This window comes from Panthera uncia, chromosome A2 (assembly GCF_023721935.1).
Source record: "Panthera uncia isolate 11264 chromosome A2, Puncia_PCG_1.0, whole genome shotgun sequence".
Classification (NCBI taxonomy): domain Eukaryota; kingdom Metazoa; phylum Chordata; class Mammalia; order Carnivora; family Felidae; genus Panthera; species Panthera uncia.
In genome coordinates, this window is record NC_064816.1 from 15,268,785 (window position 1) to 15,284,457 (window position 15,673).

At 43.3% G+C, this 15,673-nt stretch overlaps 1 protein-coding gene across 1 annotated transcript in view; it reads right to left on the reverse strand.

Moving 5' to 3' along the window:
• Window positions 1–10,478, reverse strand: part of LOC125929297 (putative serine protease 46) — a 26,508-nt gene extending 16,030 nt beyond the window's left edge. The window contains exons 1-4 of the mRNA XM_049640339.1: window positions 9,581–10,478; window positions 7,227–7,404; window positions 6,787–7,046; window positions 5,806–5,969 (exon numbers count right to left, since the gene is read on the reverse strand). Of these exons, the coding sequence (XP_049496296.1) occupies window positions 5,806–5,969; window positions 6,787–7,046; window positions 7,227–7,404; window positions 9,581–9,662 (684 nt within the window). The 5' untranslated portion in view covers window positions 9,663–10,478. The remainder of the gene's footprint in view (window positions 1–5,805; window positions 5,970–6,786; window positions 7,047–7,226; window positions 7,405–9,580) is intronic.
• Between the last annotated feature and the right edge of the window lie 5,195 nt (window positions 10,479–15,673).

A 15,673-nucleotide genomic window follows, 5' to 3' on the forward strand; every position in this document is an offset into this window, starting at 1 on the left:
CCTCTCTCTCTGCCCCTCCCCCGTTCATGCTCTGTCTCTCTCTGTCCAAAAAATAAATAAAAAACGTTGAAAAAAAAATTTTTTTAAATAAAAAAAAAAAAAAAAAGAAAAGAAAAGAAAAAAGTAAGGGGCGCCTGGGTGGCTCCGTCAGTTAAATGTGAGGCTCTGGATTTTGGCTCAGGTCATGGTCTCAAGGTCTGTGAGTTCGAGCCCGGCATAGGGCTCCATGCTGACAGTGCAGAGCCAGCTTGGGATTCTCTCTCTCCTTCTCTCTCTGCCCCTCCCCCACTCACACGTGCTCTCTTTCTCTCAAAATAAGCTTTAAAAGAAAATTAAAAAGTCCAAAACTACACTGGATGTCTTCTTTATCTATTCATCTATGGATGGACACTTGGGCTGCTTCCATATCTCGGCTATTGTAAATAATGCTGCAATAAACATAGGGAGGCATATGTCTTTTCAAATTAGTGTTTTCACTATCTTCAGATAAATGCCCAGCAGGAGAATTAATGAATCATAGAGCAGTTCTATTTTTAACTTCTTGAGGAAACTCCATACTTATTTCCACAGTGGCTGCACCAGTTTGCATTCCCACCAATGGTGCAAGAGGGTTCCGCTTTCTCCACATCCTTGCCGACACCTGTTGTTTCTTATGTTGTTGATTTTAGCCATTCTGACACGTGTGAGGCGGTATCTCATCGTGGTTTTGACTTGTATTTCCCTGATGATGAGTGATGTTGAGCATCTTTTCATGTGTCTGTTAGCCATCTGTATGTCTTCTTTGGAAAAAAATGTCTATTCAGGTCTTCTGCTCATTTTTTAAATCAGACTGAGTTTTTTGGAGGGTTTTTTTGGGTGGGTTTTTGGTTTTGGTTTTTGGTGTTGAGTTGTATGAGTTCTTTACATATTTTGGATACCAACCCTTTCTCAAAAATATCATTTGCAAATACCTTCTCACATTCAGTAGGTTGCCTTATCATTTTGTTGATGTCTTCCTTTGCTGTGAGAGGCTTTTTTAGTTTGATGTAGTCCCAATTGCCTTAATTTTATTTTGCTTTTGTTGGCTTAGCATGAGGGGGCAGATTCAACAACAAACTGCTAAGACTGATGTGCAAGAGTTTACTGCCTATGTTTTCTTTTAGGAGTTTTATGGCTTGGGGTCTTACCTTTAGATCTTTAATCCATTTGGGGCTCATTTTTGTGTATGTTGTAAGAAAGTGGTCAAGTTTCATTCTTTTGCATGTAGCTGTTTGGTTTTCCCAACATTATTTATTGAAGGGACAGTCTTCCCCATGGTATATTCTTGCCTCCTTTGATTAACTATTGATTTGTATCTATTTTTGTTTCAGTACCATATTCTTTTGATTAATCTAGCTTTGTAGTATAGCCTGAAATCTGGGATTGTGATACCTCCAGTTTTGTCTTCTTTCTCAAGACTGCTTTGTCCATTCTGGATCTTTTGTGGTTTTATACAAATTTTAGTATTTTTTATTCTAATTCTGCAAAAATTACTATTGGTATTTTGATAGGGATTGCATCAGATCTGTAGATTGCTTTGGATAGTATGGACATTTTAATGATTAATTCTCCCAGTCCATGAGCATGGTATATCTTTCCATTTATCTGTGTTATTTTCAGTTTCTTTCATCAGTGTCTTATAGTTTTCAGAGTACAAGTCTTTTACCTTTGGTTAAATCTATTCCTAGGTATTTTATTCTTTTTGATGCAATGATAAATGGAGCTGTTCTCTTAATTTCCTTCTGCTACTTCATTTTTAGTGTGTAGAAATGGAACATATTTCTTTATATTTTGTATCCTGTAACTTTACTGAATTTCTTTATTAGCTCTAACAGTTTTTTGATGGAGTCGTTAGGAGTTTCTATATGCAGTATCATATCATCTGCATATAGTGACAGTTTTACTTTTTCCTTACTAATTTGGATGCCTTTTATTTCTTTTGTTTGTCTGATTGCTGTGGCTAATCTTCAGTACTCTGTTGCATAAAAGCAGCAAGATAAAGTAAAAACCAGGTGAAATTTTTAAAAATAAAAAATAAATAAATAAAATTGGCAAGTGAACATCCTTGTCATTCCTGACCTTAGAGGAAAAGCTTTCTGCTTCTCACCACTGAGTATGATGTGCTGTGGGTTTGTCATATATGGTCTCTATTATGTTAAGGTATCTTCCCTCTATACACACTTTGCTAAGAGTTTTTACCATGAATGGATGTTGAATTTTGTCAAATGCTTTTTCTACATCTGTTGAGATGATCATATGATTTTTATCCTTCATTCATTAATGTGGTATATCATGTTGATTGATTCGCAGATACTGAACATGTTTGCATCCCTGGAACAAATCCACCTGATCAGGTGAATGATCCTTTTCCTGTATTATTGAATTCAGTTTGCTAAGATTTTGTTGAGGATTTTTGCTTCTATTTTCATCAGGGCTATTGGTCTGTAATTTTCTTTTTTTTATAGTGTCTTTGTCTGGTTTTAGTATCAGGGTAGTGCTGGCCTTGTAGAATAAATTTGGAACCGTTCTTTCCTCCTCAATTTTTTGGAATACTTTAAGAAAGATAGGTATTAACTCTTCTTTAAATGTTTGATAGAATTCATCTGTGAAGCCATCTGGTTCTGGACTTTTGTTTGTTGGGAGTTTTTTGATTACTGATTCACTTTCACTACTAGTAATCAGCCTGTTCCAATTTTTTTTCTTCCTGACTCATTCTTGGAAGATTGTATGTTTCTAGGAATTTACCCATTTTCTTTGTATTTCTGTGGTGTTGGTTGAACTTCTCTTTCATTTCTGATTTTGAGTCTTCTCTCATTTCCTTGATAAGTCTAGCTAAAGTTTATCAATTTTACATTTTCAAAGAGCCAGCTCTTAGTTTCATTGATCTTTTCTATTGTTTCTTCAGTCTCTATTTTATTTATATCACTCCAATATTTATTATTTCCTTCTACTTTGTTCTTATTCCTTCCTTTGTTCTTATTCTCGTTCCTTCAGGTGTAAAGTTAGATCATCTCAGATTTTGTTTCTTGATGTAGGCCTGCATTACTATAAACTTGCCTCTTAGAACTGCTTTTTAAAGCATTGCCAATTTTGTTTATTTTTTTTTGGAAAAACTGCTCATTACTTTCAGTGTTATGTTATTGTTTATTCTGGTCTCTATTTATTTCTGATTTTTTTGGTATCTCCTTCCTCTACTAAATCTCAGCTGTTTCTTCTTTTTCTGGTTCCTTGTGGTGTAATGTTGTTTATTTGAACTTTTCCTCTTTATACGAGCATTTATAGCATAAATTTCACTCTAACATCTGCTTTTGCTGCATCCCATAGGTTTTGAAATATTGTATTTTCCTTTCTTTTGAGACATATTTTAATTTGCCATTTTATTTCTTATTTGGCCCATTGCTTGTGCAGTAGTGTGTTAATATTTACATATTAAATATTTAATATACACATTGTAGATTTTCCAGCTTCGTTTTACCGTTGTTGATCTTTAGTTTTATACCACTGTGGTTGGAAACTATCCTTGGTATGACTTCAGTCTTCTTAAATTTGTAATATTTATTATGTCTCTTTTTGTGGGATTTAACCAGAGGATTCTTCTATGTGTACTTGAGGAAAATGTGTATTCTATTTTTGTTGGGTGGAATGTTTTATATTTATCTTTTAGAACCATATATTCTGAAATATGCTTCAAGTAGAAAAAATGTTCTTGTTGGAAAAAAGCGGTAACTTTAACTGAGGGTATTCATTTAAAATAAAACATGTCAGAGGGGAGGTGGGTGGGGGGTGGGTGGAACAGATAAAGGGGATTAAGAGTACACTTATCATAATGAGTACTGAGTCATGATGTATGAAATGGTTGAATCACTATATTGTACACCTGAAACTAATATAACACTGTATGTTAACCATACTGGAATTAAAATTAAACACTTAATAAATTTTTAAAAAACTGCTTTTGCTGCATCTCAAAGATTTTGAACCATTGTATTTCCATTTTCATTTGTCTCGAGGTATTTTTTAATTTCCTCTTTGATTTCTTCATTGACCTGTTATTTATTTGGCGGTGTGTTGTTTAGCCTCCGCGTTTCTGTTTTCTCCAGTTCTGGCTTTGTTTTGTTTCTTGTCACTGATCTCTAGTTTCATACTGTTGTGGTCAGAAAAGATGCTTGATAGGGTTTCAGTCTTCTTGAATTCACTGAAACTTGCTTTGTGGCCTAACATGTGATCAAGCTCTCCTGGAGAATGTTGTATGTGCACGTGAAAAGGAAGTGCATGCTGCCGTCTTTTGTTTTTTGATGGAATGTTCCATATATATATTTTTTTCTGTATATTAAGTCCATCTGGTCTTGACTTCAATAAAATCTAAACTGCTGCTCAGCAAAGGACAGTGTAAACATAATGAAAAGATAAATTTAAAAACCGGGACAAGATATCGGCCATATACACAAGGAACACAGAACCAAGATCCAAAATATAAAATATAATAAAAAGAAAAAGGCAAACAATAGAAAATGTGCAGAACAGCTGAGTAAGTGATTCATAGAAGAAGAATCACGAATGGAGAATGCACACAGGAAGCGACGCATAGCTGCACTGGTCACTGGGGACACACGCTGCAACCACAACGGGATACTATTGCTCTGTTTCTCATCTAACAGGATGGAAAACGTTTTATAGTCTGACAATACCAAAAATGTTGCCAACAATATGGAACAGAATTCTCAAACACTGATGTAAGAATATGGATTAACACGATCCCTTTGGAAAACAATTGGCAATAACAATTTTAATTTTTTTAATGTTTGATTTATTTTTTTGAGAGAGACAGGGACAGAATGCAAGTAGGTTAGGGGCAGAGAGAGAGGGAGACACAGAATCCAAAGCAGGCTCCAGGCTCTGAGTTGTCAGCACAGAGCCCGACGCAGGGCTCGAACCCACAAGCCGCGAGATCATGACTGAGCCGAAGTCAGACGCTCAGCCGACTGAGCCACTCAGGCGCCCCTTAATATTTTTTTTCTATTGAGAGAGAGACAGCAGGGAATGGGCACAGAGAGAGAGAGAGAGAGAGAATCCCAAGCAGGCTCCATGTTGTCAGCGCAGAGCCTGATGTGGGGATCGAACTCATGAACCATGAGATCATGATCTGAGCTGAATCAAGAGTCAGATACTCCACTAACTGAGCCCTCCAGCGCCCCAGCAAAAACTATTAAAGATGAAGGCATGCACAGCCTATGACCCCCCCAGTTCCCTGCAGGACACATCCTGTCGAGAAATTCTGGAACACGTAAGTAGGGAGATGTGTGTAAGAATATTCAGAGCAGCGGTTTGTGATATGAAAAAACCCCTGAAAACCACCTCAATGCTATAAACAATAGAGTGTAGAAATTGTGCCATGGTCACAAGAGAATATCCTAGCTCGAGATGTCAATTAATGAATGAGAGCTGCACTTTTCAATAGGGATAAATCTCAAAAACAATGTTGAACCGAAGATGCGAGAGACAGACACACGCTTACGGAACGATGCCATTTATGAAAACCAGTTCTGCCAGCACCGGGCCCACATCTGGGCATGTGACTGATGTTCAGAAATGTCCAAGAGACCTGAAAAGCATTGCCATTATTACCATTATTGTGGACAGGCACAAGGAGTTTTTTCACCCTATTTTACAGACTTGGAAACTGAAAGCCAAGGAAAGGAGATCTTCCTCAGGTCACCCAGTGCCGTGTGAGAAGGCAGACGCGATCCCTGAAAGTCCCCTCCCTCCTGTGGGCCACACACCCCGCACCTGACAAGAGTCCATGCCCAATTCTGAGGAGGCACACAGCATGTCCTTCCCAATGAACTTCTTCTCTTTCTTCAAGAAGAGAAACTGGTACTGCTGACGGCAGATACCGTTGCTAATAATCCTGACAGCCACCTCCTGAAGACGGTAGGGGGTACTTGAGGTTTCTGAAGAGACAGAGAGAGAGACAGAGAGAGACAGAGAGAGACAGAGAGATCCTGCCTCATCATCCCTTCAACTATTTGACACATCTCCGTCTTGAAGTTGTCCACATTCACTAGGGTTGTGAGACAGGGCTACTGTCCCGGGATGGTAATTTATAAAGGCCCCATCCCACAGTCTGACTTTTGAAACACTCAAACTCCTTAGAAAGACCAAGCAAAAGCCTCCCAGGGGGCTCAGAGCAGCATCTAAGCCCTGAATGAGGACCAGGAGAGACTACTGCAATAGTTCAGGCTTCAACAAGGGTGAAACCCTACTCCACGGCTACCTGCCAAGGTGTCAAGACCCAGGAGCCCAAAATGTGCCATCCCCTGGAGGGCAGGATCCCACAAACACTCCTCGATTCTAGGACTCTAGGGTGGCACCAACCAGGAATTATTGGTGCCTTGAGGTAACAAGTATGTATGATGGCTGTCCAGTGCCTCAATACTTCCTGAGATCATGGCCCATGTGCCACTTGTAGACAGGGAATCCCATTAGTGGCCCAGGATTAATTTCCCTGCCATGCTGCAAGGTGAGGGGTTGGCACTGGATTTAACTCTGGGAAATGAGGCCCACGTAGCCCATGTGCGTCCTTTACACTAGAGCACTATGGATCTCTTCCTATCAGCAAAGGTCAGGATAGTGTGTAGCGTGCTTAAGTGCTCGGGAATGTTCGCTGAGGGACTGAACGAGTGAAGAAGGGAATGAACAAACGAGCCCACGTCAGAGCTGTGTTCCGAACAGGCTGCAGTCTTGGGACCTCTGCCTGCCTTTACTCACCTTGTTCATTTTTATGTCCCCACCCGATCACCCAGCACATGGTCCCGAGCGAGAGCTTGAATTTGGTGTTGGGTAGGCAGACAGGCTGGATGAGGGGGGACCAGCAGATGGGGTCCCTCAGCTTCAGGAGGGCAATGTCCTGGGATAGGAGGTTGTGGAAATCCTCGTGGATCACGATGCGAGTGAGCAGGAGCCAAGTGCCGTTTCCTGAGACCTGCTGGACTCCCACCCTCACGGAGTACTTTTTGGGGTCCTTGGATCTACAGGGCCATAGGTAGGAGGCAGATTGCCAGCAGTGAGGCCATACGTGGTTGCAGACACACAGACTGAGCACAGGGTAACCCAGCCAGGCCCCTACTCCCAGATCCCCAGATCTACTGGGCACCACCCCCCACGCCAGAAAGCAAAGCCCCCGGGAACGGCTGGCCACCCCGACTGACCTCTCTAGGCAGTGTGCGGCCGTGAGGACCCACTGATGGTGGATGAGGGAGCCGCTGCAGATGTACGCGCCCAGAAACAGGATGCTCACCTGCCATGGCCACTTGCCTACCTCTACCAGCTTCCCCTTCACCATCTTGCAGGCGATGTTGGTGTGACCACAGGCCTGGAACCAGGGCTCTAAGGAAAAAGTAGAAAGGGGGCCATGCCAGGCCTGTGCAGACTCTCAAGACCACTGCACACGGCAGCAGACTATCGAGGAAGAGAGAGCCACATTCTGGCCACCACACACGTGGGGAAGGGCTTCGCATACAGCCCTGCAAATGACAAAGGCCTAGAGGCAACAGATGCCCCACATGTTAAAGCAGTCCCCCACGCAAGGGGAACTGGACGGCCACCACCCCCAGGGTTTCTCTCTGCCCACTCGTTTACACAAGCAGATGGCTAGGGGAGTGAAGCAGGAGACTCATCCGAGGAGCGAGTTGCCAGTCAAGGGATAAGTGATGGGGCACAAGTGAGCAGGACGGCTTACGGCTGTGGTCAGAAAGCAATGGACAGTGATGTCGCCTGGTACAACTCCAGCGCCTGCCTTCGCAGGTCACCTCCCCGAGGTGTGCTCTCTGTGACCATATGAGAAAGTGAGTAGAGATGCTTGTCAACCCCCTCCTTGCCCCGCCCCACCCCCAACAGCAGGAGTGGGAGAAGAAGGAGCTGCACTGAACTGGTTTAAGACTGAGATCTTGAACTGGACCATCTCGGACTGGTATTTAATAACTGAACATCGAGGACAGGAGAGGGAGAGATTCTGCAGCAAAGGTTGGAGACCAAGATTAAAGACAAATAAAAAGGGTTTTTTGTATGTAGCCTGCTGTCAAGGTTGGACTGGCCAACAAGCTGCTAACATGCAGTCACAGATCCTCGTGGAGGCAAAGCTAGACATGTGTTTACGACGTCAGAAGCTGGCATGATTCCAGAAAGTCTGTTTCCCTCAGCAGCTCAGTGTGCAATGCCAAGCAGGGCATCAGGGACTCAGCAGCAGTAACCAAGGCCTGTCCTTGCCTAGGGAGGGTCCACAACGGTGGTGGAGCAGTCCACTGATAAACAGACAAGGTTAATAGCCTACGATGACCCCGACACATTAGTGGAAACATCTGGTGTGCCCTGCCTCACAGAAACCCCTCCACACACACCATTGATGTTTTGGCTCATTCTGCTATGTCCCAGGGCTTCTGGTACCATCAGGTGTAGATGGTCAGCTCCCTTGCCACAGACTTCCGCGGCTAAATACCTTTACCCTCAGCCAGGGTCTTCCCCAAGGGCCCCCACATCTCCACTGAGTTTTGTCCTGCCTTGCTTTCTCAAGGCTCCATTCTTGCCCATGTCCCTATCCAATGGCTTGCTGTCCTATTTTCCATTTCCCCCCAAGGGGGAGCCGCATTTCCAGCTCTTCTCACATGCTGTGGTAGGTCCGTGGCTACCTTGTGATTCGGATTACAGCCTGCCCCGATGGGGGCTGTTCCACTTTGGGAGGGAAGAGGAGTTCCAGAGGCTTGCCCTCTCCTTTCTCACAAAGCTGAGGGCCCCGTGGAGCCAGGGTCCTGCAGAATGAGCCTCACCACCTAAAAAGTGACGGTCCTAGGGGGCGGGGTTGGGCTTCGCCGCTACACTCCACACCCTCAGTGTGTTCCCCGGGCTCGGGGAACAACACTCCTCAGAGCTCACATCCAAAACACAGACTCCCACCTCCTTACAATGGATTTGCAGGATTCAGCCTGGAGATGCCAGCATCAGGTACCAGCACCAAGGACAGCGGTTCAGTCAGAGGGGAGCCATGATGGATTGTTTGGGGGTGTGAGGTGTCGGGGATCAACCTCGCCATAGACACCATCACACACACAGGGAACACTCAGTGGCTAGAGTCTACTGAAAACCAGTATTGAACCCTGGCTCCACAAGCCACCTAAGTCCCCTGGGCCTTGGTTTCCCGTTGTGAAATGGAGACACTGGTAAAGGCCACCTCACAGGGTGTTGAGACCTTACAGAGGGTGAACAGTCACTCATACCTCACACATTGTCATCCTAAGTCCTGGTTCTCCTAGATTGCACCTCCCAAACAAGCTCATCTGATCCCCGTCTGTTAGCTTGTTCCCCGATTTCTAACAAGACTCTTCCCTCGTGTTCATGGTCCCCCTTGCCAACTGGAAGTGCTTCGACACTATCTGGGCCCCTAAGTTGGTACACTGTGCAGTCTGGTGAGGATGTGCCCATCAGGATATGGGCCAATTCAGAAAGGAGGACGGAACCCAGGCAAAGACACCCCCTCCCCTGCCCCTCTCCCATGTCCCAAAAGCCCTACCTTCTGAAAAGAGGGAATTTCCAAGTTTGGCAGAAGAAAATGGAGATGTGAGGCTCTGAAGATCTCCTGGCCCACATGCCATGGCTAGCAGGTGCCTGACCTACACTGGCCCTCATAATAGGACGTGGGGGCAGGGTGGGGCAGAGCATCTCTACTGTGTGAGAATTCTAGAACTCACGGTTCGTTTATTCACGGTAGCAGGGACTGGGTCTCTGCCCCAGGGTTTGGGGCTCACCCAGCTAAGGCAGCGGCAGGATCCTGAGAAGGAGATAGTGCAGTCATGGCAAGGTCCCGCTGGGACCACAACGGAGGCTGCTGCTAGGCACCTCCCTGGAATGATGCTTCTGGTACCCTGAGCCCATGACAGCACCTGCCATCTGGCCCACAACAGTACCCCCCGGGCTCAGCCTTGGTCTTGATGCTGCCCCTCTATGCCCAATCCTGAGCCCATGACAGCACCTGTGGATCCCAGTGCCCAGTCCAATCTCCTTCATGAAACCCTCTTCAGGGCACCCAGGAGGTGTGGAAACTGAGGCACTGAGAAGGGGATGGCTAGTTCCTGCTGTGGGTGGCTGAATGGAACTGGAGTTTTCCTTTTTCCCCCAGGTTCTGCATTTTCAAGAAAATAGCTCCTGGGTAGAGGGAGGCCCAGTGTTTGAGGCCTTGGAAGGTGGCTTCTTAAGAGGAAGCAGCTTGTAGGCCTGGGTCTTCATGAGTCATCAGAATAAATGACTTGGGTCCCCTTCCCACCACCCCACTGTGGTCCCTCCCCAGTGCTCCCATGCTCTTCACACTGTCCTTTAGGACCACTCCCTTCTGCCGCACCCCATCACCACTGCTGCCGAGGACTCAGGGTAACGAAGCTGCTCCCAACACTGCTGGGGGAGGGGGATGGTCCAGGCCACTGGTGTCCCCACTCCGGGATCATTTAGTAAAGCAAAGTATGTGCCCCACAACCTGCACGTCCCCTTCTGCTTGTGTGCCCTCCAAACAGGCATGCACAGATACAGCAGGAAAGATCCAAGAGATGGCTCACGGCAGTGCTGCTGAATAGAGCCCCAACCGGAAACTACCCAACAGCCACCAAAGGTGGGATGGAAGGGGCGCCTGGGTGGCTCAGTCGGTTAAGCACCTGACAGTTCGTGGGTTCGAGCCCCATGTCAGGTCCCATGTGCTGACAGCTCAGAGCCTGGAGCCTGCTTCCCATTCTGTGTCTCCCTCTCTCTCTGCCCCTCCCTCCTTGCTCATGCTCTCTCAAAAATAAATAAATGTCAAAAACAATTTTTTTAATTAAAAAAAAAAAAAAAGGCGGGATGGAGGCTCACAATTATTCACCCAAACGAAAGTGGACCACCACACGCAGCAACACAGCCAATCCCATCAACGTACTGCTGAGGGAAAGAAGTCGGACACAAAAAGGTACATACTGTATGAAACCAAAAACAGAGACACATGGCAGAAAATCAAGGAAATGATTATCCCTACAATCAGATTTACCCTAGGGGGAAACAGGGAGTAGGAGGGAGAGGGGGGGAAAAAAGAAGAAAGAAAGAAAAGAAAATCCGGAGAAGAAAAACCCTATCTACTCTTCTGCCTTTGTGGAAAATAATACTCTGGGGGGATCAGTCAATGAAACAAAATAAGACAGTTCAATGAAGACCATCATATCTATCATCATTGCCAATGTGAATACAACCCTCTACTTTTAAAAGTAAAAGATCATACAGTGGGTAGGAAAAAAGTCTACTCATGTGCTACTTATCAGGGACCCACCTAAAACATACTGACACAAAGCAGTTGAAAGCAAAAAGACAGGCAGAAATATAGTGAGTATATACAAGTGAAAATAGAAATGGCAACGTTTATCTCTAGAAATGTGATTCAGGGGGTGCCTGGGTGGCTCAGTCAGTTAAGTGTCTGACTCTCGATCTCAGCTCAGGTCTTGATCTCAAGGTTGTGAGTTCAAGCCCCACGTTGGGCTCCACACTGGGTGTGAAGCTAAAAAAGGAAGAAAGGCAGGAGGAAGGAAAGAAGGAAAGAAAGAAACAAACAAATGTGATTCAGGACAAAAGCTTCAAACAGGAAAAGAAAGTTACTTTGTGTTGGGAGAAGATGAAAATGCCAATGACTACGTAACACCGTAGAGTTCTGTCCACTGATCACATTGCATCAAACCTAGAAAGCAAAGTCAATCAGCGATATGTGACAAACTGAAAAACCTCACCTGTAGGGGACAGCCTTCTCCAATTCCGTCTTTGGGGGATGGAATTTCTATAAAAATCAACCGCACACTAGGCTACTAAGAACACCACAATAACTTCCCTAAAAGCTGAACACTCTGGGCCACACTTTTATACCATGATGCAATCAATGAAACAAAGATTTAGTAACAAGAGTGAGCAACTTATCTGAAGTTTTTAAAAATAAACTTCGTTAACTTATTTTGAAGAAATAACATTCTATAAACTCTTTAGAAAAATGTTAGTAATTAGAGCAATGCGTTAAAAACTTACTGGGTGTGTTCAAGGCAAATCCACAATCTTAAAGGTATTTATTATTGAATAACAAAGAATGAAAGTGAATTAAATGCTCAAACCAAGAAACTACAAGAGGTCTAAAATAAATCCAAGGAAAACCTTTAGGAAACATATACAAAACATAAAATTATATATCCCCTCATCAGTTAGAACAGCAGAGTTAGGAATGGATGCTGTGATCCAGATCTTTGAAAAAGCAAATACCATCAAAGGCACATTTTATATGGATAGGGTATAAGCCACCACAATGGTACAGTGAACATGTACTTTGCTCTCTTAGCAACATAGCTTTGAAAGAGAAAGCAAGAATTACTAGAACTGAAAAAGAAGTCTTTTTTTTTAATGTTTATTTATTTTTGACAGAGAGAGAGACAGAGCATGAGCGGGGGAGGGGCAGAGAGAGAGGGAGACACAGAATCGGAAGCAGGCTCCAGGCTCTGAGCTGTCAGCACAGAGCCCGACGCGGGGCTCGAACTCACAGACCGCGAGATCATGACCTGAGCCGAAGTCGGAGGCTCAACCGACTGAGCCACCCAGGCGCCCCTAAAGAAATCTTAACTCTTGTGGTAAACCTCTCAGAAATCAACTGATTATATAGACATAAGATATCTGAAGTGTTGAGAGGATCTGAATAATACGATCAACAAATCTGATTCAGGCAGTTACGGCTAGAACATTGTTTCAAAAGACACAATGCTTTCATTTCAAACACATGAAACACTCACCAAAAACTGACCAAATACTAGGCACAAATAAAACCCCAATAAGTTCCAAAACACAACAATAATTAAATCCACATTGTGATATAAGTTTTAATAGCAGAGAAGAAAGGAAGTCCCCATCCTCCCCCAAACAATCCATCAGGAAATTAAAGAGCACCCTTCTATGTACACCTTGCATTAAATAAGAAGTATAGCATGAGGGTTAGTAACGATATTTACTGATAAGTTTTGCCTAATTGTTCCCTGTGTAATCCCCAATTATAACAAACCATCGCTTTTTCAGATTAATAGGATATGGTGGAAAGTCTGGGTTGCAAAATATTTTGAAATAAATTCTATACAAAAAATAATCATTCTTTTTAAAGTTTATTTATCTATTTATTTTGAGCAGGGAGGTGCAGAGAGAGAGGGAGAGCGAGTTTCCCAAGCGGGTTCCACGCTCAGCACGGAGCCTGCCACAGAGCTCGATCTCACAAACTCTAAGACCATGACCTGAGCCAAAACCAAGAGTCGGATGTTCAACTGAATGAGCCACCCAGGTGCCCCAAGAATTACTTCCACATAAAAGAAGAAATATGCTACAACTGCATGAAACAAACATTACATAATAAAGTTTGGATAAAATCTTCCTTAAAAATGTATGTCGCGTGAAATTAGAAACAATATAGAAATGAATCAGTGAGGTCAGTACCTACCAAATCCTGTGAAATATGGTCAAAGTGAGAGTCAGAGGAGATTTCACACAGTTAAGTGAAAATATCAGAAATCAAAGAAGTCTGTAATAACTGACTAAGCACACCACTCAAGAGGTTAGAAAAAGGACAGTAAAAAAGTCCCCCAAGAGTAGACAGTTAGAATTACTAAAGCTAAAAGAGCTTTAATGAAATAAAAAGCGGCAGCAGATTTGAGCACTAAAACCCAAAGTTAGTGTGTACCATTCAGGAGTCCCCAACTAAGAGGCTTAAAATTTGTCTCCTCTCCTCATTGGAGGTGGCTTCATCCTGAGTTGGTTCTTTTGTTGAAAAACAGTTGGCCAGGTGATGTACAGAAGTGCTGAATCACTATATCGCACACCTACAACTAATATTACACTGTATGCTAACTCACTGCAATTTAAATTAAAACTTAAAAAAAAATGGTTGTCAACAGCCCACATCCTTCTGCTTCGTCATCCACATTCACAGAAAGAGTGTGCATGCCCCTCTTCTAACCATGCCTTACGCTGGCTGGGTGACCCAACTGGGGTCAGGTGGCGGGGGCACTGCACTATGCTAACTCGATCAGACCAATGAGCCACTCCTTCTGGGAGCTGGGAGTGTGATAGCTTTCCCCTAAAGAACATGAGCAGCACAGCAGAGGGGGTGGGCCGCTGACCAGGACGTGGGGTAATATGAGGGACGGATGGATACCATGAAGCTAAGTAATAAGGTATGCCAGATGGATTTCTAAAAACACCTACGAAACACAATAAGCTGGCAATTGTAATCTTTAAGTATTAAGAAAAGGTCAAGAGTACATATATAAATGTTAGAAATGGGAAAGAAGCCATAGGTTCAAATTTTATACATCAGTTTGAAATGTAAGAATCTAAGTTAAAAAAAAAAAAGAATCTAAGCTAAAGTAAGTGATTATACTAAAATTTATGCAAAAGGAAATGAGAAACCCAACTCAGCCAATAACTATACAAGATAGTTTTTAAAGAGTCAAAGATTTCATTTGTCCTTTAAAAAGCTATTAGGCCCAGTGAGTTTTATGTGCACAATTTATCAGACCTAAGGAATAGATAATGCTGCTGTTACAGACACTTCTCTGGGACATAGGAAAATACCAGAAAGCTTCTCAACATGTTTTAAGAGGCTAGCACAGCAATGACACCAAACTTGAAGAAACAGTACAACAGAAAGGAAAGGTGTAGACCAGTCCAACATTGGGGAAGAACTTCTAAACAAGATTCCAGCAAATTGAATTCAAAATGTGTTATGGAATTTACCTAAGAAATCTACTAAGATCTGGTAATGAATTTCATTATGAGAACAAATAAAATAAGAGAAACCATATAATCATCTTAATAGTTCATTACTGCATCCACAGGACCCCAAACAGTGCGGGACACAGAGAAGTCTCTGTGAAACAGACTAACTAGTAACTATCTGTGAAACAGACGAAGACTGAGATACACACATATCCCCCACCCCCCACATCGTGGCTATTTCACACTGTGTTGAGGGTCACAGGCAGAGATGATGAAATAAATGGTACAATTTTCAAAAAGGACAAGACGTAGCTGTCACCATTTTAGGTAATTTGATTAGCCAAAAATAAGGCAAAAGAAATCAACAGAGAAAGTGTTGAATTAAGTAAGTCAGTTTGGCAAGATGACCAGGAATCAAGATCACTATTTTTTTTTTTTTTTTTAATCAACAGCTTTAGGGGCACCTGGGTGGTTCAGTCCATTAAGCGTCTGACTCAATTTCAGCTCAGGCCATGATTTTGCAGTTCACAAGTTTGAGCCCCACATCGGGCTCTGCGCTGACAGTGCAGAACCTGCTTAGAATTCTATTGGTGCAGAACCTGCTTGGGATTCTATCTCCCTCTCTCTCTGCCCCTCCCCCACTTTCTCTCTCTCTCTCTCTCTCTCTCTCTCTCAAAAAAAAAACCAAAAAACTTTAAATAAGTAAATAAATAAATAAATGGCTTTAAAATACCTAACATATAAAGTTAGAAAAAAATAAGGGCGCCTGGGTGGCTCAGTCAGTTAAGCCTCCAGCTCTTGATTTTGGCTCAGGTCACAATTTCACAGTCCATGAGTTCGAGCCTTGCATCAGGCTCTGCAC